The sequence below is a fragment of the Fusarium venenatum genome (genome assembly GCF_020744135.1).
Source record: "Fusarium venenatum strain MPI-CAGE-CH-0201 chromosome Unknown EDB82scaffold_3, whole genome shotgun sequence".
NCBI classification, from domain to species: domain Eukaryota; kingdom Fungi; phylum Ascomycota; class Sordariomycetes; order Hypocreales; family Nectriaceae; genus Fusarium; species Fusarium venenatum.
In genome coordinates, this window is record NW_027072131.1 from 7,459,377 (window position 1) to 7,485,946 (window position 26,570).

The 26,570-nt window shown below is 46.8% G+C and overlaps 11 protein-coding genes and 1 non-coding gene across 12 annotated transcripts; 5 read left to right on the forward strand and 7 right to left on the reverse strand.

The window, feature by feature from the left end:
- Positions 1-300: 300 nt before the first annotated feature.
- On the reverse strand, positions 301-2,929 carry EDB82DRAFT_528218 (peptidase S8/S53 domain-containing protein; the record flags this gene model as incomplete). Its single annotated transcript, XM_025729027.2, has 3 exons — positions 301-1,111; positions 1,159-1,733; positions 1,781-2,929. The coding sequence occupies 3 exons, from the start codon at positions 2,927-2,929 to the stop codon at positions 301-303; spliced, it is 2,535 nt and encodes an 844-aa protein (XP_025583335.2).
- An 801-nt stretch (positions 2,930-3,730) lies between these two features.
- EDB82DRAFT_510281 (mitochondrial carrier domain-containing protein) lies at positions 3,731-5,209 on the reverse strand. Its single transcript, XM_025729028.2, has 2 exons — positions 4,843-5,209; positions 3,731-4,793 (listed from the first exon to the last, which is right to left on the reverse strand). Exons 1-2 carry the CDS (start codon positions 4,936-4,938, stop codon positions 3,942-3,944), a joined length of 948 nt encoding a protein of 315 aa, XP_025583336.2. The 5' UTR covers positions 4,939-5,209; the 3' UTR covers positions 3,731-3,941.
- A 470-nt stretch (positions 5,210-5,679) lies between these two features.
- EDB82DRAFT_t198 lies at positions 5,680-5,783 on the forward strand. Its single transcript has one exon. It is a non-coding gene; the product is annotated as a tRNA-Leu (tRNA).
- A 1,315-nt stretch (positions 5,784-7,098) lies between these two features.
- On the forward strand, positions 7,099-7,355 carry EDB82DRAFT_528220 (uncharacterized protein; the record flags this gene model as incomplete). Its single annotated transcript, XM_025729029.2, has 2 exons — positions 7,099-7,136; positions 7,190-7,355. 2 exons carry the CDS (start codon positions 7,099-7,101, stop codon positions 7,353-7,355), a joined length of 204 nt encoding a protein of 67 aa, XP_025583337.2.
- Positions 7,356-7,807: 452 nt separating this feature from the next.
- On the reverse strand, positions 7,808-10,807 carry EDB82DRAFT_528221 (WD40-repeat-containing domain protein; the record flags this gene model as incomplete). Its single annotated transcript, XM_065609184.1, has 3 exons — positions 7,808-10,051; positions 10,102-10,533; positions 10,586-10,807. The coding sequence occupies 3 exons, from the start codon at positions 10,805-10,807 to the stop codon at positions 7,808-7,810; spliced, it is 2,898 nt and encodes a 965-aa protein (XP_065464276.1).
- A 355-nt stretch (positions 10,808-11,162) lies between these two features.
- On the forward strand, positions 11,163-13,578 carry EDB82DRAFT_539805 (uncharacterized protein; the record flags this gene model as incomplete). The annotated part of the gene is made up of 6 exons (XM_065609317.1): positions 11,163-12,033; positions 12,113-12,701; positions 12,768-13,067; positions 13,124-13,234; positions 13,283-13,396; positions 13,453-13,578. Exons 1-6 carry the CDS (start codon positions 11,177-11,179, stop codon positions 13,576-13,578), a joined length of 2,097 nt encoding a protein of 698 aa, XP_065464277.1. The 5' UTR covers positions 11,163-11,176.
- Positions 13,579-13,940: 362 nt separating this feature from the next.
- Positions 13,941-16,334, reverse strand: EDB82DRAFT_279891 (fungal-specific transcription factor domain-containing protein). Its single transcript, XM_025729032.2, has 2 exons — positions 16,134-16,334; positions 13,941-16,041 (listed from the first exon to the last, which is right to left on the reverse strand). Exons 1-2 carry the CDS (start codon positions 16,153-16,155, stop codon positions 14,324-14,326), a joined length of 1,740 nt encoding a protein of 579 aa, XP_025583340.2. The 5' UTR covers positions 16,156-16,334; the 3' UTR covers positions 13,941-14,323.
- Positions 16,335-16,466: 132 nt separating this feature from the next.
- On the reverse strand, positions 16,467-17,887 carry EDB82DRAFT_510292 (Alpha/Beta hydrolase protein). The gene has a single exon (XM_025729034.2). It carries the CDS (start codon positions 17,550-17,552, stop codon positions 16,569-16,571), a length of 984 nt encoding a protein of 327 aa, XP_025583341.2. The 5' UTR covers positions 17,553-17,887; the 3' UTR covers positions 16,467-16,568.
- Positions 17,888-18,487: 600 nt separating this feature from the next.
- EDB82DRAFT_560099 (uncharacterized protein) lies at positions 18,488-19,539 on the reverse strand (the record flags this gene model as incomplete). Its single annotated transcript, XM_025729035.2, has 1 exon — positions 18,488-19,539. One exon carries the CDS (start codon positions 19,537-19,539, stop codon positions 18,883-18,885), a length of 657 nt encoding a protein of 218 aa, XP_025583342.2. The 3' UTR covers positions 18,488-18,882.
- An 810-nt stretch (positions 19,540-20,349) lies between these two features.
- EDB82DRAFT_510295 (peptidase family C69-domain-containing protein) lies at positions 20,350-22,413 on the forward strand. Its single transcript, XM_025729036.2, has one exon. It carries the CDS (start codon positions 20,617-20,619, stop codon positions 22,150-22,152), a length of 1,536 nt encoding a protein of 511 aa, XP_025583343.2. The 5' UTR covers positions 20,350-20,616; the 3' UTR covers positions 22,153-22,413.
- A 131-nt stretch (positions 22,414-22,544) lies between these two features.
- Positions 22,545-24,637, forward strand: EDB82DRAFT_280006 (uncharacterized protein). Its single transcript, XM_025729037.2, has 4 exons — positions 22,545-22,712; positions 22,762-22,871; positions 22,918-23,948; positions 23,999-24,637. The coding sequence occupies exons 1-4, from the start codon at positions 22,611-22,613 to the stop codon at positions 24,574-24,576; spliced, it is 1,821 nt and encodes a 606-aa protein (XP_025583344.2). The 5' UTR covers positions 22,545-22,610; the 3' UTR covers positions 24,577-24,637.
- Positions 24,638-24,701: 64 nt separating this feature from the next.
- EDB82DRAFT_510299 (FAD dependent oxidoreductase-domain-containing protein) lies at positions 24,702-26,494 on the reverse strand. The gene has a single exon (XM_025729038.2). The coding sequence runs from the start codon at positions 26,246-26,248 to the stop codon at positions 24,767-24,769; it is 1,482 nt and encodes a 493-aa protein (XP_025583345.1). The 5' UTR covers positions 26,249-26,494; the 3' UTR covers positions 24,702-24,766.
- Between the last annotated feature and the right edge of the window lie 76 nt (positions 26,495-26,570).

Below are 26,570 nucleotides of genomic sequence, written 5' to 3' on the forward strand. Positions count from 1 at the left end.
GACTGAGCTGTGAGTGAAGATGATTTAAGAAGCAAGAGACGAAGCTAGTAGGACGACATATGCCACTTAGATCAGACGTCTTAGGATGTTTAATTTTGTATCCTCAAGCTTAGAGGCCAATTTCACTAACCGGGATAGAAATACGGTAGATACAAATCACAATCTCTTGACATTGAACCAAACGCCCATCCAAGATCTATTGACAAAAGACTATACCAACATAGATAAAGTCATGAAACTCCGCTTATCCATGCAAAAAAGCACCCGAAGCAGCTCTCCGAGCCTTTTTCAACCTTATTCTCAACGTCTACCACCCAAAGGCCTTGTTTCAGCCCTGGCTCCATCACTGCTCTCATCATCACTTTCATCGCTGTCGTCGCTATCGTCACCGACGGCATAATGCTGCGTATCATCACCCGCAAGTCTATCACGAGAAGGTTCACGGTTATCGCGATAATCCTCAAAAGGCTCTTCATCGCTACCCTCGGCAAAAGCATCATACAGCTCTCCGCCACGGGTTCTGCGAGGTTTGTTACCAGGGGCCTTTTCGCCTGCGTTGAGAGGAGCTTCTTCTTCGTCGATGAGTTCGAATTCGTAGTTGTTGTGGGAGTTATTGCGGAGACGGCGACGACGGGCGACCCAAAAGTAAACGCCTAGACCGATGCAGAAGGCTCCGATGAAACCGACTGCTCCGTAGATCCAAATCTGGGCTTTCTTGGAGGCGCCAAAGGTAGGGAGCCAGGAAACCCATGAAGATGAAGCTGTTGAGGATTCTTCGGCGGAGCTTTGGGTGCTTGATGGTTCTTCCTCCTCGGTGCCGCTGGGTCGGGCAGGCCTGGTGGGTTTTTCAGGGTGGTCGGAAGGGTGGTCAATCAAGGTAGGTTTGGTAGCGGGAGGTGCTGTTGTTGTAGAGGCGGCGATTGAAGTAGACGCTACGATTTTGTCATGGTCGTCATCATCGCCTGGGTTAGGCATAGGAAGTAGAGTGGCCTTGTCTGCGTCGATGGCTTCACCCCAGAGCTTCAAGCGCCAGTCGGTGAATTTGCCCTTGTAGGAGTTCTTCTCTGTGTCTCGAACAATGATGGTCCACTTGCCGATACCGGTCTCTCCCCTATAATTTGTTAGAACAGACAGAGCAGATGGTGGGGATATACATACCAGTGAGCAACACTCATAAACGTCCAGTCGACGTATCCCGCCTCCTTGGCATCGCTTCTTCGGGCAACAGCAAGATGACTGACAACGTTGTCAGGGCTGATTAGATCAACACTAATATCACCACGTCGGCTGTGTTCGACGTTCATGGTGACAGTAACATGCTCCACACGAGCCAAGTTGGAACCCTTAAGCATATCCTCAGTAACATCAAGAGTCACAGTCAAGCCATCTCGACCCTCGGGAATCGACTTCTTGACGTGGATCCAGGGAGAAAAGTACCACGATTGAGGCTTGACCAACTCCCAGTCCTTGGCCTTCTCAACCAGAGCCCAAGAGTCGATCTTGCCGTATCCAAAGGTATGACTGAACTTCTTGCCAATTGTTGTGTTTTGTTGGTTGGCTTCGTCGCCCTCAATGGGCAGTGCGGTATCCATAGCAAGGTGCTGAAGATCTCTCCAAGTAAGATCAGGACGAACCTGAAGAACCAGAGCAAAGATACCCGCAGCAAGAGGCGCAGCAGCAGATGTACCACCGTGAGCCTTGTAACAGCTGTTCTTTCCAACATCGGTTGTGTGCTAAATTGGTTAGCCAGATTGATTTCGAAGGAGAAAAGAATACCTACAATAGCATCGCCACTTCCACTGCTGTAGGTAACGACCAGCTGAGCAGAGCACTCTTCAGAATAGTAAGGATGAAGCCCAGTTCGATCAACAGCTCCAACCGTGATACTGTAGATAGAATTGGTGTATCCATCAAAGTTGCAGTTATCTCCTTGGCCTGCACCGTTTCCACTGGCAAAGACGTAGACAGAGCCAAGACCATTACGTCCCTCCTGAATCGCCTTAAGCATTGCTCGTCGAATGACAACATCGGGTGCCTCCATAGTCTGGCCATCATCGGAAGGACCCCATGAGCAAGAGTAAATATGGTTGTCATGGTACTTGTACATAAGCGCTTCTGCTTCGTCGGCGTCGCTGATCAGTTTGCTGAGAATACGGATTCCGGCGACTTTGGAGTCGTAAGCAACACCAACACCGCAAACATCGTTTCGAGCAGCTGCAACTTCTCCAGCACATCGGGTGCCGTGTCGGTCGTCGTCCAGTACAGGGGCAGGCTCGGGGTCGTTATCGTTGAAATCCCAAGAACCCGCGGCGAAATAGTTGGGCTTGAGATCGTCGCTGTTCATATCGAGGCCGTCGTCTACCACTGCCACAGTGACATTCTTTCCTGTGATACCTTCCAACCAAAGGCCAGTAACGTTGACGTCGTGACCTGGCTGTAGGGGGTTTAAAAGATGCCACTGCTCCTTGAAAATGGGATCCTGAATATCAAGCTGCTTCATAATTGTTTCTTGGTACTCCGCTAGTTCTGCAACTTTGGTATCGGCCCTACCACCATAGAGAGACCAGCCTCTTGGGGTCGAAGGAACATCTCGCTTGAAGAGGTGTTGTCGTGCTTGTTGCTTCTTTGACAGGAGGATTCCATCGACCGGGTCAGAACCGCCTAAATCTCGTTTCCTCCGCTTGCGATCTGAAATCTCTCGCTTAACAATATCGTGGTCGGCCTTGGAGGCACGGAAAACGTGGTGGTCGTCGAGCGCACCGAGCTGTCCCTCGTGAGCGAGTCCTAGTCGGCTGGCGACTTGGTCGGGGGTCGTTGCGCTATCGAGATGGAGGACATAATAATCGTTGGCATCGTAGTCTCGTGTCGGTCTGGAGCCATGAGCCAGGGCTGTGAGCCCGGCCAGGCTCAACAGTGAAGCAATCTTCATGTTGATGGGAAGGAAAGGGACCCTTGCAGCGCAAAGGGAGAGCCGAGGAAGCGATCTAGTTTAACACATCCAGGATAATTGTAACGGTCGATAAGGAGCGGATACTGAAGTAGGGAGTAAAGTCAGTGACAGAGCGGGAATTGAGTCCAAAGTTAAATGGACGGGGTTGCCACGCGAGTTCGAGGTGGGAAGGAGATCAAGAATGCTGGAGGGCTTGGTACAACCAACTTAATTGTCGGCGCAAGTCGCACAGCATATGCCAGGCGAAAACCGTTGTAAACGTACCTATTAGCAGGAAGAGAATGAGGTGCTTCGGGTGCGCGTGTTTGGTCTGAAACCTTGAGGAACACGATAGTGTAGGTAAAAGAGACAAAGAGTTGTATGATTTCCGTTGGTGATGTCGTGGCCTCGAAGCAAAGGTTACAAGGCAGATACCGCCAAAGTTCCTGACAGAATAGGGGACCTGTACTGGAAGTGCACGGTCTGAAAAGGCAGGTTCTACGCCACAAGGCGGGCGAGGCCAGATGGTCAATGCAACCTTAACTAAAATCTCTATTTTTCTCTGGTATGAAGGGATCGGCAGACGTGAAAATGCTCAGATATTGAATTCATGTAGAATGCCAGTCCTTCTGTCCTTTATTATCAGTAACTTTACAATGTCATCAGTAAAAAATGTCATCAGTAAAAAAATGTCATCTCTATTATTGTCATCAAATCCTATTCAGCCACAGCTCCGCCACTCAAGACAGATCTCAAACACTAAAGCCGAGAATAGACCAGATCTAGGCCTAAGCTACTACCCAGACGGGATATCAATAGCAGCTCAATAGCGGCACGGGCCTGAAACAAGAAGCTCCTTCGGAATGTGGGTGCCAAGACGGGATATGTAGCAAAATATGAAGTTTCAATTAATCTAATACCGGAACTCGCTTTAAAGATCTTATATCCTCCTGTCTATCACCTCAACGCCGTTTCCAAATCGATATTTACTTTTTAGTCGTTACATGACATCTCACAGTGACTCTTCTTTGTGAATCTCAATACCAGGTGGAGCTCCTGTCAACGCCTTGCATTGCGCGTACACGACGAATTGAGCCCCCACAAGACCGCACGTCATGACGAGACGAGGACCCAATCCAGTGAGCAGTAATCGCTTAGGTCCGAATTCGCGCGCGAGTTGGAACATGCGACTTGTTGCGCCCTGGCTCTTATCGCCAGCGCCCTTGTTGATGGCTGACAAGAGGGTATCGGCGGGGTGAGAAAGCACTGCTGCTGCAGCACCGGCAGTAACACCAGAAGTGAGCTCTACTCCTGTCGATTCGAGTTGCGTGAGCTTTTCCTTGCGCTCAGGACCCATAGCGCGGAAGATGACTTCGTTGACTGCTTCGTGAACGGAGAATTGACCAACAGCAAAGGGAACCTGCTTGAACAAGAGGGGAACGAAGCCAGAGTAGAAACCCTTGAAGCCCTCCTCGCGCGCCATCCTCGTAAAGGCCGATAACAAGCCATCGGCGTACCCTCTTTGCGAAACGAGTCGAATACGTGTAGCTTCGAGCGGACAGAGAAGAATATCGGCGAAGAACTCGGCCGATGCACTGGCAGTGAGATAGACGCCAGTTCGATGCTCGACAGCCTTTTCGGGACCTCCAAGCATGGAGATGTACTTCTTCTTGAAGTATTCATAGCCAGCGAACTTGGCACCACCTTGGACAAGGTATCCAACAGCTGTAGGGCCAAAACCAGTCAACAGAGCTGAAGCACCCTCCTTGGCGACGATGCTGCGACCAGCTGAAAGCATGTTGTAGCCCTTGAGGGCATCGTCAACCTGGATTCGGGTCTTGACGACATCAATTGGGGTCACAGCCTAGGCTCGTTAGTTTTCGGTTGCGAAGCACGCGACTCGCTTGACTTACACCATGAGTAGACGTCGCAGCGAGAGCTCCAGCGCCAAAGAATTTGGCATAATCGCTGATGGTGAAATTGGGCACGTCTGACTGTTTCGCCGCCATTTTGAATGAGTCGCTCTGTAAAATTACTATTACTTGATGTCTGGTTGTTCAAGATGCGCGTTTGGGTGTTTTATGTTTTTGCTTGCAGTTGATGACGTCGTTCCTGTTCCTGTTCCGTTGGTACCGAGACCTTGATCTTGTAGCTTGGATTGTGCCGTCATCGGTCCGCTTTGATGCTTGTTGGCGTTTATAGCTCTATCTTATCTATCAAAGATGGCAATATCTATTATTTATCTTTACTTTCTTTGGCAAGTGTTTTTCGGACTGGCCGGGCTCTTTCGTGTTGAATCCGTCTTTGCTTGGCTCCCGTACCCTCCATCGGCGGCCCGGAAAGTGGTGGGGCTGCGATTCGGCACCGAAATAGTATCGGCTTCAATAACGGAAACGCGAAGTGACATCAAGGCTTGACTTAGATAAGGGGAGATGCAACGATATTTGGTATGCGCGTTTATACAAGTGATTTTCCCCGACAAAGCCGAACCGCGGCACAAGACTCCAAATGCCCACATCTCGGTATAATCTCTAGGGTAGCCTTTGGGGCACAGATATTGCACTGATCAGCCAAGAAGTAAGTGACCAGGTGATTTATGACCATACAGACACTTCAAACCTGGAATTTCTCTCTCAAATCCAGGCCCGGTACGCCGTGATAGATCTCGAGCTGGGTCATCACGGCGACATCGAAACGACTCGTCAATTGGCATCCGGCTGTTATACAATTTTGGTAAAGTTTATGTACAAGGCAAGATGGCCGAGCGGTCTAAGGCGCTGTGTTCAGGTTCTATTCGAACTAGTAACGATTCGCAGTCTCGAAAGGGGCCTGGGTTCGAATCCCAGTCTTGTCATTTTTGCTACTCCGTGAAGCAGCTATGTTTTTGCCTATCTTGCAAGACGCATTCATCTTGAAGATGATATGCTAGCTACACAAATATCGCTTCAACAAGACTTTCATTCTATCTCATTGGAAACCCTCCATGCCTCATATCTACTAAGTGATACACGCTTATCTTAGAAGTCTATCCATTTGTTTATGCAACGTGAAACCATTCGGCATGTATCTGAGCTAACACAGATAGAACTATGCCCATTTTATGGCCGGATACATGGTGCCATGAACTAAATGGAACATCAAAACCGATCGACTCTGTCTCGGTTTGATTCAAAACCGCACCAAAGCGTCCCCAGATGATACGACTGCCGTGTTTCGGAACAAGATACCCAGATCTCGTTTAGAATAAGACCGAAAACTACTCAAAACAACAGTTTCGACACGGACATGTGAAGATAGACACGAAAGCGTCGAAACGGGACTTGGAACTTTTAAAGAACCAGATTTGGAAACTGGTAGTTCGGCATTGTTCTACGGCACAAAAATAGACCAATGATAAGGCCCAAGTAACATACAGTACCGAAGATATCAGTCGATAATAGATGCAGAACGCGGGGAAGTTGTAAGAAGTAGTGTAGCAGTGAAGACATAGTCGTAAGTTGGTTTGGCTTCTGGACATGTATGACCGGTCTGGGGAAGAGACAGGCGAGAATATTCCGGGTTCCGGAGATGCAAATATCTGTTATACCATGTATGAGTCGGTTCTGGAGCTTGGGTATTATGATGCAGTAACAAGTGAATGTGAGTCTGACGTAGGTGTGGTTGTCACAAGACTGGCGTCTTCGGTGGGCGCCGTGGCTGATTATCACGTTGTTCTCATTCTTGGCGATCAACTTGTAGATATTGTTATCAACCACTTCAAAGACAACATTCTCTTATCAAGCAAGCTAATAATATCTCTGGCAACTAGTTTAGATAACATTTTGAAGATATAAATACTTCTATTCAATGACTGTTTTAAGCTAATTCTCCAGCGTCTCAGAACCCTAGTAGTCTCCATGGGGTGCCGAAACTGCTCGGTATGGGTACCCTAGCCACTATCACGGCATACCTAATGGTGATCATCGAACCACCGGTACTCAAAACGTGTGATATCAATAACCAAAGAGGAAAACCACAACAGATTACGTTTCGATGACTATTATATAATGCTCGAACATTTCCCAGTATTTTATTCAATATAATTCACAATCAACTCTATCAATTACACCATACAAATACTCTCATCAAACTACCAACACTACCAACACAATCACTTCACAATAAACAAAATGGTTCCTGCTGCTGCTTCCTCTCATCTCGGCCCTAAGTAAGCATTCCCTATTAATTAGACATATATATGTATATACTGACAATATCTAGGGTCCTCCCTATCATCTTGACTGTCGGAGGCGCTACCGTTGCAAGCCGTTCTATCGTCAACGCAAACAAATATCGAGAGCCGGTTCGAGCAAAGCCATTCCAAAGTGTTCCTGCTCAACCCCGATCACAATACTTTGAAAAGGTCTTAGAATCAATCTTTGCATAGAATGTTGAAGGTCAAAGGATAATGAATTATGATGGGCGGCGTATTTATGTTTTGGCGTTCTTGTAGCCACTCTCGAATTTGCTTTTATCAATAAATTCATAAAAAAATCACGATATCAGTTCTCATTTTCATTGTGCTCAAGCTGCCGCCATGATGACTTCTTGGGTTCAAGCACTTCTGGGACCCTCCCTAAGGAGAAGGCTACTCATTCGGTCGAGCCCTTCCTCTTATAGGAATTTGCTTAGCTGGGATAACATGCTAAGAGATCCTGTATAAAAGTCGGGTTTGAGAAAGCACTTCCGTCTTTAAGTATATCCTGTTCATTGCGCAGGAATCTTCAGTCTCATCTTCGCACCTTTCTGGTAGACTCAGCTCATTGGCAAGGCCTGTTTAGTCGCAGTCCGGCCTCAGGGTATCAGAACAAATAGCTGCTGGAAGCATAAGAGACGAAATTAGTAGGCAGTAGGGAACCTCAACCAGTAAAACAGCACCGAAAAACAGCTAATGAAAACGTCACTATCTCGCACTGCTGCCGCTCGTACTGGACGAAATTCTGGTGGGAGCCAAAGCATGGGTTTTCCTTGTCCCAAAATCCATGCACCATCTGAACTAATCCTGAATCCCGCCGATACTACCTCTGTCGCTGATTGGCCAGATTGTTCGGTTGGGAAACGAGGGATATCAAAGTCTCCAAAGTCGGTCTGTAGACGAGAGTCGTTATTAAGGTCCCACGAGAGTCGAGTAAAAAAAGGTTGGTTTATCCTACACAGACAGGTCTCTGCGGATATGTCCCAGACTCTCACTTCATCTGATTCTGAAGCAAGCATTGTGTTGTCTGGTGAGAACGCTAATGCTGTAAGAGGATACACCAATCCATGAATTGTATCATTGTTAAGTGTTTGTCGGCCTGAGCCGTCTTGTCCATTGATGATGTAGATGGACCCATGCTTTGACCCCAATGCTAACCGTTTCGAATCACAAGAGCACGCCAGCAAAACGATGTCCTTGTACAGATCATCTTGAGTGGTGCACTGACAACGGCCGCTGGCAACATTCCATATACCAATGGAATTATTATCAAACACAGAGACTACCCGCATATTGTCGGGCGCAATTGCAAGGAGCTTGACACTGGAATTGCGGCGATCACCAAATGTCTGAATACAGGTACCCGTGACTGGGTTCCATATTTGGATAACTCCGTCGGTCGATCCAGAGGCTAGAAATGCATCGTCTGAAGAGAAAACCGCGCGAGTGATGTCGCGATATTCTCCCTTGAATTTCTGCGTTTGCGAACCTGTAGACACATCCCAAATGCTGAAACAACCATCGTCTGATGCCAGTGCTACCCTTTTGCCATCCGAAGATAAAGGCAAGGTCGGCATCGCATCTGTTTCTTCCGTTTCGTGGCTTTGAAATACTCTTAGGCATGCACCTGTGTTTCTGTCCCACACCTTCAAAACCGAGATACTGATATCGGCGGAGAGACAAACACTATCAGACAATACCTGGATATGACCAATAGCATTTGACGGACTCTCTTGCCTACTTTGTATCGGTAGGTTTGGGCTGTTAACGAGATTCCAGATCCTAACCGACCCATCTGTGGACCCTGATGCAAGTTGCATTCCATTCAACGCAAAGGCCAATGACACAATTAAGTGGGAGTGTCCTTCTAGAGTTTGCAGACGTTGGCCGGTGTGTGTATCCCAGATTTCAATCTTGCTGTTCCTTAATGCTGACGCTAGTCGTGTGCCATCCGATGACAATGCTACTAAAACAACCGGGTAACTGTGAATTGTCTGCAAACATTCGATTGGAAATGAACCCCAAATCTGGAGAATATTGTTGTGCGGTACGGTTACTAATTGTAAGCAATTTGCTGCAAAATCCGGGTCGACAACGGAATCATCTTCGTACTCAACTATGTTTTCTAGCCTTCCAGTAGATAAATCCCAGAAATTAACCCTAATTCCTCTCGTAACTGAAACCAATCGCTCGTTTCCAGACAGAAAAGCGATTGAAGTAATAGCCTGGTGACTGTCATTAATTGTCCTGAAGCAGGTACCTGTGGCGGCATGCCATACGTTGACAGTGCCATCATATGAGCCTGATGCCACTTTCGAGGAATCTGGAGAGAATGATAGTGACGTGACGCCATATTCGTGGCCATGGAGCATATTTGTGCATTCGCCTGTTATCGGATTCCATATCCTGACAGTGCTGTCGCTTGAGCCCGACGCCAACAGGAGACTGTTTGGCGAGCATGCTACAGCATTAATACAATCCTTGTGACCCGCAAGCACTTGTAAGCATTGACCCGTAGACGTACTCCAGACTTTGACGTAAGTCGTACTCGCATTCATATCCATATCCCAATTGATACCTGAACCTGAAGCTAGCCACTGGCCGCCAGCAGAGAAGCATACCGACCTAACTTCCCCCCACAATCCATGTTTATTTTGATCCATTGTCTGGAGACACGCACTCCAATCTAATCCCACAGATGTGGGAGGAATGATGCGGATAGACAATTCGTTCTCGTACAGTTGCTTGATCAAGCTTCTGGTGGGGCTAAAAACAAGTGCTGAAGCGTATACCTGCAACGGAGCGACCTCTATGGCGAGTTTATGAAAGAGAAAAAATCGACGAGCATCTTGGAGCAATTCAACTAGTCGCATAGATTCCATGTGCTCCTGGAAACATGTCAGAAAAGGTTTAAAGATTGACAAAGTCAGCAACTTACTGCTAGGGCTTCAAGATTCTGGACAGCTAGGACCCCCTCTGGAACTCTGCATAAGAGACTAAGCGCCTCCAGCCAATTCAAATACTTCGTCTGAAAGAACTCACGGACAATACCGTTGTCGTGTAGCTCATGTCTACCTAGTCCACCCTGAGGCTTTGAGTTCTTCAGATGATCAACCCAATGAACGCAAGAATATCGAATTGGGGCTAAAGGGTCAGGGATGGGGGTCAACATTTGATCACCGGCAAGTCCTGCTAGTTCTTCAGTATCTAATGCATAGATGTCTCGTTTAAGAATAGCTGAAAGAGCTGCCAGAGACATCATAAATATGGCATAATGCTGTAGCTCGATACCATGAGGAAGGATTTTCTCAGGCACCTTGTTGAGTAAGACGTCCCTAGCCGATTGATGGATGAGAAATATCTCGCCATTCTGAGAGGCTCGTGGAAGTAGCTTGGTCACTGTAAGCTTCTTCGAGTGATACAGTAGATAGTTCTTGGGTTGGCGGAGCAGTAGGGGTAGACTCCACCAGGGCATTTCCAAAATTGCCCGACTGATCAATATGTGAATCTGGTAGCTGGACAGGGGCATTTGTCACCTGTGTTGTCAAGGCTGTCGGCTCTGAAGATGGGGATTGGTTGGCTGGTTCAGCGTTGTCATCGTGGGAGCGAGACTTCTGCTTCAATCTGCGACGTAGGTTTTTCATTTTGGCAAGAGAACGGGTGAATAACCTTTGTGATCAGGAGAGAAGTGGTGTAGCGATGATTGACGAAGGCAGAGAAACAGAGCGGGGAAACGGGTTCAAGTATGATCTGACAGCAGGCACACAACAGGTTGTTTGAGCTTGGTAGCTGAATGCTACATGTAGCTTGCATATGCCACGTATAGGTGGCCAAAACGTGCAAGGTGACCGGAAGATTGTAATGCTGCCTGAAGAGCACTGCTTCAAAATAGTTCAGCTGCGGCTGATATCCCTGCAACAAACCCCGCGGTAAGGTGGTGTCATGATTGGATAAAGCACCTGGTGCTGTCTCAGACTCAACCTGCAAATTGCCTCTCCAAGCAGAGAAGCAAAATGGCCCATGAATTGTCAGATCCTGGCCGGGCAAAAGACAACATTAGCGAAACCGAATCCCTATCCGAAACTCCTGCACACAAAGTTCTGGCAAAAGAGAGGAGTAACACAGCCAATATAAACGATCACAAGGATGGCATGCCCTGCTCTCAAGAGCAAAGCAATGCTGACCAGTCGCCTGATGAGCAGTCTGATCGGAATGAAAGCTCATCATCGTTGGAACAGCCATCTCAACAACTAGGTGATAGGAGCAGCCACGTTTCAGAGACAGAAGATCAAAGTGTACGATCTGCGACCGGTTCAGGGATCTCTTCAAATGGGTCTGATATCGACTTTGAACCCGACATCCACTGGAGCGAAGTTGTTGGATCTGAACGTCTTTCACCCAGAATAGAAGCCAAATTCCTTGATCTGATCAAGAAGAAGATGCTGTTTATGTGGGGTGTTGGTACAGAAGATGTTCCAAATATATCTATTGACAGCTGCGGCATAACGACCCTGCGCTTCAAGACGGACGATGCAACCATGAATCTGGCGTGGGATGAACAGTCGCGAACCAAAAAAGACGCCAAAGAAGTTGCCAAGGCGCAATCAAGTATCTGCCAGGTTTGGCCTCGACATCGCGATGTCGAGGCAGTGAAACAACTTATAGTTAAGAGCGACGGAAGAGATCCTCCAACATGGATATCTTCATCTTGGGCGGAGGTCGACCAGACGTACAAGGACGACTTTGCTACGTCCCGTCTTGATAGCATTAGGTATTCCGGATATGAGGACACTTGGCATCGCTGGTGTTTTGAAGCTGAGGTAGGTTACGATACTCGGAACCCAACAAGCCCTATTCGGGGAAAAATAGTGTAAGTACATAAGAGAGACCATCCCTCTAATCATCTCCCGTGTTCTAGCATAAGAATACATCACTGACTCATCCTGTAGTTATTGTAACCCTAGTGGTAATTCCAAGGGTTTCAAACACTTCACGCTGGCTTGTTTCGCTATTTCAACAAGCGACAGTGAACCTTTCAGTACAGCAGACGTGGAAAAAAACGACTTTCATCTGAGTTTATCCTATTTGTCCCCCAACTTCCGCGGCGGATACGTTGTACTCCCTTGGTACTTGTCTGGTATACATTGGAAGATTCGCTACTTTGAACCAGGCAGTGACCAATCTCAGCACGAAGCCGGAATTAGTAGTTTTCTATTGAGCGAGAGGCAAACTGCGACTATTCGACAAGGCCCATCAGAGATTAACGTGCAAGAAAAACGAGTGCAGATCAACTTTCGATTCTTGACCAAAAACCCAAATATTTTTCATATATTGGTTATGAGTGATAATACTCTATATTCGAGCTATCCATACTCGCCAGGGATGACACAAATGTATCTGAGTCGCTATGGGCTGAAACTAGAGAAAAAGACCATTCACATCACCCAATATCTGATCGAGATTTGCAGAGTGTTTGAGCTTTCTATGGAAGCTTGGAGGAAGACACTCGATAGCATAGATGAGCTTGTCCATGTCAATGTAAGTAAGGGATATAATGTGATGCTCTGTCTTCATATAAAGAACTATACTGATAGTTGAGAAAAGTTGAGTGACTTTGATGACCGAGAACGTATCGAGGATCTCATGTTTGACAAGTCTTTCGATCGGTCTAGAGACTATTTTGTTGCTCTCCAACTTCTGCGGATCATGAATGAGTGGATAAACGAAGTCGTTGGCAGCATGCTAGAGCTAAAAGACGACTCGTCTCTTAAACATCCTATTTTTTATCTGTTTCACTCAACGGAGAATCTTAGTGCTGTTGACAGATATATGAAGGAAAGAGCTGGCCCAGTACAGAAGCGTATTCAAAAGAAGACCGAAGAGATTAACAGTCTCCGCGATGGTGTAGGTATCTTTCCTTCTATGAAACATGATAATATTGCTAATACTGGGTCCTGTAGCTATTCAACGCAACATCTCTTCGCGAGTCCACTAAAGCCATGGCATTGAATCAAGCCATTTATGTATTTACCGTCGTCACGGTTCTCTTTACGCCAATCAGCTTCTTAGCGGTATGTGCAATCAAACAATATAGTTCTAAATCAATACTGACAGAACAGACATTTTGGGCATTGCCGTTTTTAAATAATCCAAGAGAAGGAAGTGACATTGTGCCAGAGCCATCGGCTTTCCGCAATAGTTTTATTGTGATGCCGCTACTTACATATGTCTTGGTACTCGGTATTGCCTGGCATGTAGGACAAGAAAATTCTAACGCGACGTTGACGAGACTGGTCAAGAGCATATGGATGGAGTTGCGACAATGGCCAAGATCTATATGGGAACTTCGCCCAAGGCCCCCACAAAGGAAAACGACAACACCTTCCAATGCATGATCTTGATTATTATCCAATAAGGCCTTTCGAGGGAAATGGAAAGATGAAATAGTTTGTGTTTGGTATTTTGTTCGTTAAGGACGCTTGTGAGACTCCATTATAGCGCTTCTTACATTAGAATAGATTGAAAGACGTAGTATGATATGTTGCATATGCCCTGCAAGGCATGTCCTGATTGATTTTAGCACTTTTCATACATGCAAATCTCGGCCTTTAGGTTAGAGGCTCCCATGGTTCTATACTGCTTATGTATCTATTTATTACCTATCAACGTTTGGTATTTTTACTCGATTTCCAAGTCTAATACTGGCTTAGTCCCTCACTCTGTACCTATGAAATCAGTATAGGTAGATGTTACCTTTCTTCTGACCATAGTGTCTTGTAATACCTCCGATGTCAGGGAAGCGACCCGAACTGCGAGTCAGGTCGAGCCTTGTATACTGCTTAACTATCCGGTCCAATGGAAGGCTACTGGTATTAGCGCTGAATTCAACATGGTCGCCCCTTGCACCGGGGTTTGGGAATGAGAGTTTCATCGGTTATGATTTCAAATACTTTCTTGAACCGGTATTGCGTGCGAAGTATGTCTAGATTTGTTTATCGTGGTATATTACTTCATTTTCCTGTGTCCCCTAGATGCCGTGTATAACATAACATAATATAACTTGAGCACTCTCACGATATTCGACAACTATAAAAGAAATTTAATAATCAATAACAAAGTAAAATTAAACCAGTTCATCCAAAGGTATAGATAGCCCTTGCTCAGGACGTGTGAGATGATGCATTTGATAGGAGTCTACTCAGTGGTTGCGGTGGAAGTACGTTACCAAGACCCGTTTGTACGCTGTCGCTCCAGAAAGCTTGCAATATCTCTGCTTCGACGGCTGTAAGGTTGCCAATTTCTGAATCTCCATTTTCTGAAATTCCAACGTGGCAATACGAGTCCACTGGTAAGGCGGCTACAAGAACTTTTTGGAAAAGCTCTCGAACAACGTTGAAAGCCGAGTTGGCAAGTTTGCTGGTAGATCGCAAATGGTTCAACCTTTCTAAGCCCCATTCCAGATTTTTTCTCGTTGCAGGAAACTCTCCCAGGAATTCACGTTTGAATTGAATATGCACAGCTGCAAGAAGAACCATAGCATCGAATGTCGCGAACACAAATGTGAAAGACTTGTACTGTGAAGGTGGCGCTTGGTCGAAGAGGCGGGCCTGTGATTCCAGAATTTGCAATGCCGCGTCAAAGGCTCTACGCCGACTGCTGGGTTCTGCAAAGATAAAAGGCCGGTGCAAGGCAAATATCACAAAGTAAACTTCGGTTTGCATTGTTTCCAATGCGGCAGAAAGCCACGGAGGTTCACCCTGGCGTGGTCTTTCGGTGACAGCCCATGCAGGAAGGTTTTTGATGTTTAATAGCAGTAATTGGTGAATATCCTCGACAAGCGGACGAGAATCCTCTATGTCCCTCAGGACATAGATATCCTGTAGGAATTGATAGGCAGTGTGGTAGCCACACAAAATGACATCACGAGGTTGTGGCTCTTGGAGCGCGCTCAAGCCGGAACCCCATGATACCGGTAAAGGCACGGCATTAGGACTTAGCCTTGTCGACATGGGCCTTCCAAGAACAATAGCCATATGGGCATCCCACAAATGCAGAATGAGCCATACTTTGTGGCCCAAGTCATGATCTGCTGGGCTTCCAGTTGGCTCTGTTCGATGTAGACCTAGCTCTTGAGCGCTGCGGATGGCAATACCGAGCGTGTGCCATGCCTCTATTACTTCACCAATAGTTTTTTTTTCAAAACAGGCTCGTAGTAATTCAGCCTGTAAAATCGTGATGCTGAGATCACTCTTCCCAAATAAGGCCGCAAGGCGACAACCCGCATCGCTATACTCAGCTGCCCGATCAGATAATTCCATGTCGGCAGCGTATTTCAAGTCGTCGAGACACTCGTCGTAATCTGTTGGTTGGAATAGTAAAGATTGTGCTAATACCTGAAAAAGTAGTGCTGGGAAAGGTCGAAGGTTGTCTGGTAAGCTGGCTGGTGCTTGCTTTAGTTGAACATGTGTAAGACGACGCCATTGGAGAAGTTGATCGGTGAATGTAGGTTTGTCCACGATATCGTAATGCCACGCTACATTCTCGAAGAAGGCTTGCACTAAAATGTCTATATGCCTTCGAGATGGAAGTTCTCGAATGATGCTTGTGTACTGCCTTAAGGTGTGCTCACTCTGACATGAGGTTTTTGTTCCGTATAATTCGCCCTGAGAGATTTGGCTATCCACGAGATGGATGATGTCTTGGGTTCCCATGGCGTGATTAGCATAACCAAGTGTTTTAATCTCATCTCCAGAAGAGCTCGGAGTAGTAAAGATGGTCTCGGAAGTCGGTTCAGACACGCTCAGCGCCTGATGTTCAAATTCGGCAGGGGTTAATGAGGCCCCCGTTTGGTCGCCTTCAAGTTCATAGAGACAAGCGTCTGTTTTACCTCATTTAATACAATGAGCGCATGGTTGGCGACGGTTGCACTGTGACGTCAGCCGGAATAGCTTGTGAAGTGCAAGTGCATACCTTTTGTTTTCGTCTGTGGCATTCTCGGCAAGATATCGTGGGCCGCTTGCGTCGTGCAGGCGTTTGGAAGCTCCCGTTCCCCGTCAACATAGCTATTGATCTTTCAACGCTGGTGCTGAACGGAAGGCATACGAAATGTTAAAGAAAGACTTGGGCTACAGTGCACTAGAGACCTATTTAAGTTTCCTGGGGAGCTTGTCGAACCCTGTTAACCCCGCTTTGGTCAGTTATGCTCTGTGATGCAATATAGTGAACTTGCATGTAAGAGGTCTGTGTTCGGCTACGACAATTGCCACAAAAGACGTGTTGTTAACCTTTATTAATGTTTTCTAGACGTGATTCTTAAATTTGTTTGTTGCATTTTCAACGATATATATTAATCAATTTATGTTTTAAACCTCCTCCAGTATGACATAACCGATTGTTCCCTTCTTCTCAAATCTTCTCAAACCAGCTCGCAATCTCACCCACATTACGGTCAACGCACTCCGGTTGATCATAGTGCTGGAAGTGGGAGACTCCATTATCCCAAATAAGCTTCTTGTTCTTGTTCGGGATGGAGTCGAAATGTCGCTTTGCTGCGGCACCATTCATACAGTTATCACCATGAATGACAAGGGCGGGCTTGTTCAACTTTGCAACTCCCTCGACAGTACTATAGGAAAAGTGGTCCAAATCACTCATCACGGCGTACCGGTTCTCGAAACCCTTAAGTGTCCATGGTCCATACCAAGACCAGACAACAGGACCTGGCAGGCCAGCGGTAGATCCCGTGTCAGGGTCAGCGACCTTAGCATCAACCAACGGCTGGTATGTAACCTCCCCAGTCTTCTCGTAAAGGTCTCGGGCTTTCTTCGCTCGTTCAAGGCGGGCTTTGAGAAGAGCTTCGCCTTGCTCCGGTGTAGGCATCTTCATGGTTGCAATATCAGCTCCTGGCTGCCAATCGACACAGCCAGCGCAGATCATGTAGATGTCGGTTTCGTGGTCACGAAAGTAGCCAGTGACCGAGGCCACTCCCTTGACTCGATCATCATAAGATGCAATGTCCAGGCACTCAGGTCCGCCTTGGCATATACCGACGAGGAAGAGCTTTGATTTATCCACATCGCCTCGCCCCGCGAGATAGTCGAGTCCTGCAACGGCATCCTCGTTCTTCATCTTGGGGTTCTCAAGTCGGCGCGGCATTCCGGAACTCTCACCGACAGTGCGAGGGTCAAAGATCAGAGCTGCGTAGCCCTCATCAGCCAGCCGAGTCGCATACTGTAGTGGCGCTTGCTCCTTGATGAAGGAGTAGGGCCCGATAATGACGATTCCGGGAGGGTTGGAAATGTTTGTGGGGCGGTAGAGCACACCGGCGATATCTTCACCATGGGACCGATAAGTCACCTTCTCGGTAGTGTATTTGCCGTGTGCGACCATCTTTGCTTATGAGAGATGATATGAAAGATGAAGGTAGAATAAAGATCAGATATGCTTTGTTTAAGGTCGAATGACTTGTATTGAAGACTGAGAAATGACAGGCAATGAGTAAACACTCTTAAATACTGAATTCTTGGTATTTATTATTTAGTAGCCAAAACAAGAAGCTCAAAATAAAGCTATCTTTTCGGATTTAAAAGCGCCTCTTAACCTAATTAACCTCTCCCTTATGGGCTTGAGGTTGGATGTGATGTCACTTTCGGCGATGAAGCCCACATAAATGCCGGGGACGACGATCCTGCGGGGACCCCGTTAAATGAAATTTGAGCTTTATTACAGACATGATAATCCAGCATTATGAAAGTTTTTGAGTGCTGGGGGCAATAGAGTGGAGTATGTGGTTCATATATCAATGGAACCAGTCAAGTAGTTGCATCTATGCAAAGCAGCTCATTACGTATTATTGCGGCGATAAGTTTCGGCTATGAATTTCGGAGATGGCTTTCGGCGATAGCGTTTGATAATATGCCATGATCTCTTTAGACCGAACTATAGACTTTTTAGTCTGCCTTGGCATAGGTAATGATAAGAACCTATTACAGAAACTTGTTAGGGTGGTAAGAAAAGGTACTCTAATATATATATAATTTTAATGATAAAGAAAGTCTTACTACTTCTGCTATATTGTTACCGGAACCACTAAAGCGCTTCCCCTTTTCTATGTCCAGCCTCCATTGACTAATGCCGATCTGTGTGGCCGACCTCTTGCTTCGATGGCCAGCACCCGGTTTGTGTAATCCGCTTAAAGTCGACCCCGTTAAACTGTTTGACTATCTTGTCAAATTAGTGGCTCTGTGTGGAAGATTGTGGCAGAAGAGTGATTTCATGTCTTTGTATCTCCCAAGTGTCTTCCTCAGGCGCTGGACGATTTCTGCGGCATCGCATCGCTGATCTTGGTTAATCGCCAGTACCTTCTTTCCAGCCATTTCAGTATGAACGACAGGAGACCACCTTTCATGGCGCTTCTCTCTTTGGCTGGTTCTATCAGTTTGCCATGTTGCTTTGTTACACCTCTATTAATAGAATGAGTAGGAATTCTCTTGTTGCGTTGGTAAAATACATCGATCAAGATGTTGGAGTGCTTCTCTCGAGACTCACTGAAGGGTTAGATCCCTCGAAGTCACTTTGCCATAAAAGTGAAAAGAAGACTGATGATGCAGCCAAGAGACTATATATCGCTCTTCTCATCCATTGTTTTGCCTTTGTCCTCAGCTTCTTTTGGTAGATATGAGTTGCGGGCGCGAAAATTGGCGGTTTCTGTAGCCTTACTTTATTGATCGCTTCCACGCTTTTTCAATATTCTGCTAAGGTCGGAAATATCGGGCTTGGCTTTACGCTTCACTCTTGACAGGCCAAAATAACTAAGCTTCCAAGCTATAACCGAGGCCACATTAAAGACCAGAATGTTGCCAGGCTTGGGATCCATAAGATAGCAGATCAGGTTTTCTTCACCATCCTGCATTTTTAATACACTGTGAAGAAAGTCGAGACGATCTGTCAAGCCCATCGCAGCCTTAATGATCCTTTGCCGAGCGATTGTGTCGTTTACTATTGCTTCCGGATATCTCTCTATGTACTTCGCAAGGTCCATATCTGCTAGTGGCATGAGTAGACTGAATGTCGATAGCTGTCCCTCGCTCTTGATTGCTTGCCACTCTTTCTGGAAGCTCGCCTCAGCAGTCTCTGGTATGAAGTCTTTTCGAGCAATGACTTCAGGCTTTCCAATAGTCTGATTAAAGTCGCGAACCTTAGTCAAACGACCCTCGGTAACTTCGACCTTGGATACAACGCCGTATGTGCCCTGTCCAATTTTCTTCACTGGCAACCAAGGCAGTGTTCGTTGGTCGTCGTTACGGATTTCCGCCCTGTCAGGGTCACCGACCACGATAGTGTAAAAAGGGCGTTGATGTTTCAAGAAACGATGCATATCCTTGGAATCACTAAAAAATCATTCAGGTCTTCGTCTTCCGCTGGTAAAAGGTAGGGGTTTTCTTGAGGCCACTTCCGCGCTTCTTCGGCTAGGACACCTTTGACTGTTGCTATCGTTGCGAACTCGTCTTTGCTTCTTGCATTCTTGAATCCGTTTATGAGTTCCATCCCTGTCTCGCAACACAAGTGGCTGTAATTAGGAAAGGAAATGGCATATGTGAAATACCACTAAAGCCAGTATTTCCAAGACGGTAGATGTGTGGACAAAGATGAAGATGGGATGAATCTAGGCTGCCTGGACTGAGGCGCTCTCTCTGTAAAAGTGCATATCGGGGCTGGAATGAGCCATGGCAGGCGTGACATCTGACTGAGACACAAAGCGAGGGGTTTAGTTGGCTGGAATTAGCGACAGCCTGATGCTACCTGTAAGTATATAAATAGATATAAAAGGCTTTGAAGATGATTATACTGTACAAGAGGAGTAGGTTCATGTTTAGATGATAAGTAACAGACAGATACTTTGTATGAATAATTCTATGAGGTCCTATGGTGAAAATGGAGAGACCATGCAACTTTTGAAAACATTGGTTAGGTTACAATTCTCATGATAGAGAAGAAGTAGTATGAACTGCGTTTCTCGTCTACCTATCTATCATAGTTACAGGGTAGACATTGATATTATAAGGTGAACGTATATTCGCCTAATTATTCTCGGACCCAGATTTAGGTACGACAAACCACTCAGAAGGTTCGCCGATATTTTATCCTAGGTGCCTAGGGTAAGTTTTTTCCAGGCAAATGCCTCATTCAAGATAAGAGACCAGGTAATTTCGCCAATCCCACTGCTCAAAGTTCTTTTTTTAACGTGAGCCCATTACTAGCATGAACCTGGTATATTTTCCCTGTCATGGTTCTTCGTGCTGCTATACTCTTTGAGAGTAATTGAGCGACGATCACGTGCGGGGGTCTTGAAGCTATAAACTTGTAAGCCCCGATGCTTGCGCTTTTCATCTGGACCTTCTTTCGTCTATTCTCAATTGGCTCTTTTTTCGTGACAATTCGCTAATTATCGAGAATGATCGGCTACGCTGCTTTGGCCTTTACTTGGCTAGCTTGTCCAGCCACAGCCAGCTATGCCTTCTACGTCGGCAAGAACCTCACCCAAGACGGCAGCGTCATAGTCGGTGGCACTGGTGAAGAGGTTTCCAGCCATTGGCTTCAACTCTTCCCGGCTCGTGATCACCCAACAAATTCGACTATCACTGTCGGCGTCACCAAAGATGCTACCTTCCCTGGAGAGCTCATTCAGATACCTCAGGTGAACCACACATTCCGATATATGAGCATGGAGTACTCCGACTTTGAGGGCTTCCCTGCACCATTGACGAATGGTGGTCTGAATGAGAAGGGTGTTACTGTACGCGATGTTTGGGCCGACAATCGTGATGAGCTTCTTGAGATGACCCCTAATCCTCAACGCGGTGTCCAGTACAGTGATTTCGCACGAATAGTCATGGAGAGAGCCAGCAATGCTCGCGAGGGCGTTGAGATCATCGGTGATTTGATGGCTAAATACGGCGAAGCTACGTATGGTGGAAACTCTCATCTCATTGCCGACAAGGATGAGGGATGGGTTGTTTGGGAAATGGCTGGAGGTCAAAAACTCTGGGCTGCTCAGCGTCTTGGACCAAACGATGTTAAAGTCCTTTACCCCGGTTACATCGAAGACTTTCCTATCGACTTTAAAGACAGCCCCGACTATGCTGGATCTGATAACGTTGTGTCATTCGCCGTTGAGCAAGGCTGGTGGAATAAGACCTCGGGCAAGCCTTTCAACATCTTTGATGTCTATGGTCCCCAGGATCCTCGCTACAAGGCCCGCGATGGAGGATACAAGTTCATGTCTCAGGCGGCCTTGGAGAACGCTGCTCTTGATATGGTTCCCTTGACAGAGGCCAAGATGATGCAGAGAGTGCGCGACCCTCGAATTGCTGATGACGAGGCTGGATACGGTCAAGTCGTCAGCCTCCATGATGGGATTGACCGAGACATGTTGCGAATCTGGAATGCCCCGGCCACTTCCGTTGCAGCACCCTTCCTCCCATGGTGGCTCGGCGTCCAATCTGTTCCTCCCGAGTTCGGTGAACACCGTTACCTGACGACTGGAGCATCCAGTAGCTTCCTCAACCCTGATTATCAACTCCAAGAAGCCTCCGAGTTTGCCGGTCGAATCTTTAAGCGCGTGCTATACTACATGTGTTCAGAGCCCAACAAGTACCACCCCATTGTAACAGAAATGTTTGAACAATTTGAGAGTGCGTCTCGCGCCCAAGTTGAGGGCTGGGTTGAAAAGACGGCATTGACTATGATTAAGCAGGGTGAGAGAAATGCAGCCCAGAGTCTGTTGACCTACTACTCTCATACACGCGCTGCTGAGGCACTTGAGGTTGGACATACTTTAAACAATGCTATGGATGGGTACATCAAGTTGACCGGTAAATGGCGTTGGCCCAAGGGAGATCAAATCAATGACAGTGGTGAGGGTAACGAGACTGTTAATTGTCTTGTTGGATTTGATCCTGATAAGCCTAGATACTTGCAGGAAAATTGAATGTCAAGGCAAATGTATATAAGATAGTTCGTTACAAACAAAAACAGGGCAATGGAGTTATTGTGAAAGGCAATCCGACAACCAGATACATTTTGTAATGCACCAGCTCTGACTTAAGCCATTGTAGCTAGGGAAGTGGACCTAGCTTGACTGCTGAATATTCCCACTAACCATCAGAAGACCCGCAAGCAACCTGCATGAACCAGTGGAGAGAAATTGGAGACACCCAAATGACGGAGAAGAGAACGGAGAATGTGTTTGTTCGGCTATGGGGAGACCGGGAATAGTATCATCAAGTCAAGTATCGGAACGCACCCCGGATTATCTAAACCCCGCATGTTTACTAATAACTGCGGTAACGATTTCCGAAACCCGGCTTCTCAACTCCGACAAACCAGACGACAGCAATATGTAAACATTGGTTCTCAACTCATGTACATCGACCCGCTCACATCACCATGTCGAAACGAAGCTGGTCAGAAGCTGAGAATGGAGAACAGCAGTTTCCTCCAATGATCTCGAGAAAAGTCAAGGCTTGTACAGCGTGTCGGAGACAAAAAGTGAGTTTAAAAAGGGCGAAATAATGCTGTGATGCTGAATATTAGACAGATCAAATGTTTAATTGATGATAACGGTCCGCCTTGTAAACGATGCGCGGAAAAAGGCTTGTGTTGTGTCTTGGGCAAGAGTCTACAGACCATCTTGGATGAAAAGTCACAGTATGTCTTTCACCGCCTAGCAAAAACACCACTTACATATCCTCAGACTATCACAAGACGTGGCGCAAGATCTCGAGCAGATGCATGATTTCTTAAAACAGGTTGCTGGAAAACTCGACTTGGAACTTCCCCCTCTAAGATCCTCCATTGCAACGGCAGAAGGACAAAAAGAAGAATCACCAGCTCAATCAAACAAAGGCCATCATATTCCATCACGCGACAATTCACCAAAACCCATGCCAGAGGACGACGATTTGCCTTATGCTCCTATCCACTCACTCTACACCCTAACAAAATTACGTGCTCTCCGATCGCCGGACGACATCGACTCGCAGCAAAATCAAGGCAACGACGATATAATAACGAGACGTCTCGTGTCATTACCGGACGCAGAGAGACTTTTCGATTTCTATAAGAAACGTCTGGATCCTTATATTTACCTTATCGGCTGTCCATATGAGTCGATGCAAGTGTTGCGACAAAAAAGTCAGTTTCTCCTCGTGGCGGTTCTCACAGTCGCCGCGCTTCATGATCAAACTGCCGATCATCTGTATCCAATTTGCAGCTCCGAGTTCAGAAGATTATTCCAAACGTCGATATTTGAAAGACGACTCAGCAGAGACTATCTAAGGGCGTTATGTATCGGCTGTTATTGGCTAAGCGATCTATCATGGATGTTATCAGGTCACGCGATACGAAGAGCAGCAGAATTCGACCTTCATAACAGTTACGACAGAGCCATCGAAAAATCCAGTACAGAGGATGCAGAATGTGCGAGAATTTGGTATATCCTTTGTGTTTGTGATCAACAGCTTGCAACACAATATGGACGACCGTCTATAGTGCAAGAAGATGCTTCCACACAAGGAGCCATAGACTTTCTCCGATCTACTGTTTCAAATGAGGAAGACAGACGGTTGCTAAGTCAAGCTACTGTGGTTAGTATCTTAAGGAGTATAAGAGAGCTTTTCAGCTCAAATAAGGGCAAACCAATTCCGAGGTTGCATTTGAATCATATTTCACACTTTAGGCTACAACTTGATCAGTGGTTTGCCTTTTGGACAGATCAAGTGCAAGGTATGCCACAAAATGTACCCCCTCAAAGCATATTATCTAACAGCATGCAGAACAGTGGCCTGGTATTGGTGGTTTCCCACGCAAGGGAGTTGTTCTCCACTACAACTTTGCCCAACTATATCTATACTCACACGTATTCCGCGGTATATCCAAAGACGACCATATTCCACATTATTTCCTCGACTGTGCTCTCAACGGCATAACGGCAGCCACAACAATCATCGACAAGTTCCTACATGACCCAGACATTACACTTGGCATAGTCGGCATGCCGTCATACGTCCATTCCATGACAGCGTTCGCATCCATGTTCCTAACAAAAGTGGCCATCAAATACCAAGATCTTATAGCAAAAGAGAAAGTATATGATTTGATCACTGGTTTGGTACAGCAGTTTCGATCACAACCTGCTGGAAAGTGGCATTTGGCAGGTCTTATGGCTAGCGGGTTGGAAAGAATGGCGCAGACGTTGAAACCAGATGTCCCGGTGGATATGGGACTGCCTTTGGGTGTGGGGATGGACCAGAGTGTTGATGCTGGGATATCGGGGGTTGATAATTTCTTTCCTGATTTGCCGGGTGATTTTTTCTTTAACTACGACATGAGTTTTGAGATGCCAGCGACATAGCCTGATCATTTTAATAAACAAATCTGAGATTTGGGATGTGGCAAAAGATTCTCTAAAAAAAACACAGTACCGCGTTTCTAATGCTCCCTCAAGTTAATTCACCAATACCCCGATACGGAAGAAATCATGATGCAAATTGAACGTGTTTTTAAGACTATATACTATGATCATATGTATTAGTAGACCAGCTCTACAGCTCCTCATGCCCCTTGACCTCCCAAGCACGCTGAGCTCTAAACTGTTCTGGAAACCACTTGGGCGTCTTTCCAGTAGTCATCATATCAACCAGCGCCTCAGCACTTCGATACGCCCAAGCCATACCATGACCATTCATGCAAACAATAGCCCAAAGTCCATCCTCGGCAGGAACCTCACCTACAAGGGGAAACTCATCTGGTGTCTCGCAAACAATGCCCACCCAGTCCTGAATAACTGTCGTAGACTCGCCCCAGTTCTTGTAACCATATACTGTACGCGCTGCGCCATGAAGAACAAGGGCGATTTGGTCGTTGATGGAGGTATCATCGGAAATCCACCGCTCTCGTGTGGGAGACATTTGAGTCGATCCGCCGATTACAACACTTCCTGCGTCTTTGGAACCTGGTGGACGAGCGGCGATGTAGACGTTACCGCTGTGAAGGTCACCAAGGCTGTTGCTTCGTTCAAAGACTTTGTTGCCTGAGGTATCGCCTTCGGGTGTCACGGCAGCGACTTGGTTTCGGACAGGCATGGTGAAGTTTGTGCTTGCGATGCCTGGGTGAAGAGCGTTTGTGAAGCCGTTTGTTGCTAGCACCACATTCTTGCTCTTGACTGTGCCTCGGTTTGTCTTGACTTCCCATTTGGCTCCATCCTTACCCTTGCCAAGTTGGTTGAGGTTAAGAGCCATGGTGTTGGTTTGCAGGTTGAGACCCTTGTTGAGACTGTACTCTAGCATAGCACAGACGGTGAGATATGGGTTTTGGGTGTGTGCCTTGAATGTCACAGCGCCAACGATTTCAGGCCATTTCCAGTAATCGCGAGCGTCTTGGCCTTTCATGATAGTTCTTTTGTTCTTGGGAACATCATTTGGTCGCTTCTCTTCCAACTTGTGCTGAAACTCAATGTTCTTGACCGCCGTTTCGAAGGAGTCCTTTGTCCAGTAAAGACTGGCGGTCTCAACATCTGTAAAGTCGCTTGAGACATTATGCGCTTTCACAAACTCGCGGACGTCGTTGACGCAGTCTTGCTCCATGTTGCTAAGTCGCAGAGCATCATCCTCGCCGTATTCTTCCACCCAGCTCTTGACACCGTTGTAGTTGCCAGCCTTACAATGACCACCATTGCGGCCAGATGCACCTGATGCTGCGGTACGGGCCTCAAGCATGAGAATAGACAGATCAGGATCGCGATCTAGCAGCTTGTGGGCTGTAGCAGCACCTGAGATGCCCGAGCCGACGATGACATAGTCAAAGACCTCAGATGTCGGTAGGTCCTTTGTTGTGCGGTGGTTGGCGATGCGGTGAGGAGGATCTTGCCAGTAAGACTTTGTAGCATTTGGAAGAGGAAGACCAGGAATTTTGAGCTGAGGTTCATCTGAGTCTTCGCCTCTTGCGATGTGCGGCCTAGGTGCGACAGCCAGAGGATGAACTCCGGACACCAGAGTGAGACTGAGTGCTAACGACAAGGACCTCATGATGAACCTAGTAGTACAGAGTAAGCTGAGAGAGAATAAGCTGAGCAAGAAATGAGAAGATAGAGGAAACTGTCGATCTTTATAGCACCGACGTCGGAATGATTTGCCGGCCGCAGTTTTGGGGCCGTAGTGTAGATGGAGATGATTTATCGGCCAACATTGAGTTCGTCTGATGGGCTCCGCTGGAGTAGACTCGAACAGGAAGGAGTTTATGCGATCAGCACAGAAGAGAGGCCACTATTATCGTGCGGGGTTGACGCTATCTTCCAAGGCTGTGTGGTGTAGTACTGCGGAGGCGACTGGGGTTGGAGATAGCAAGGTG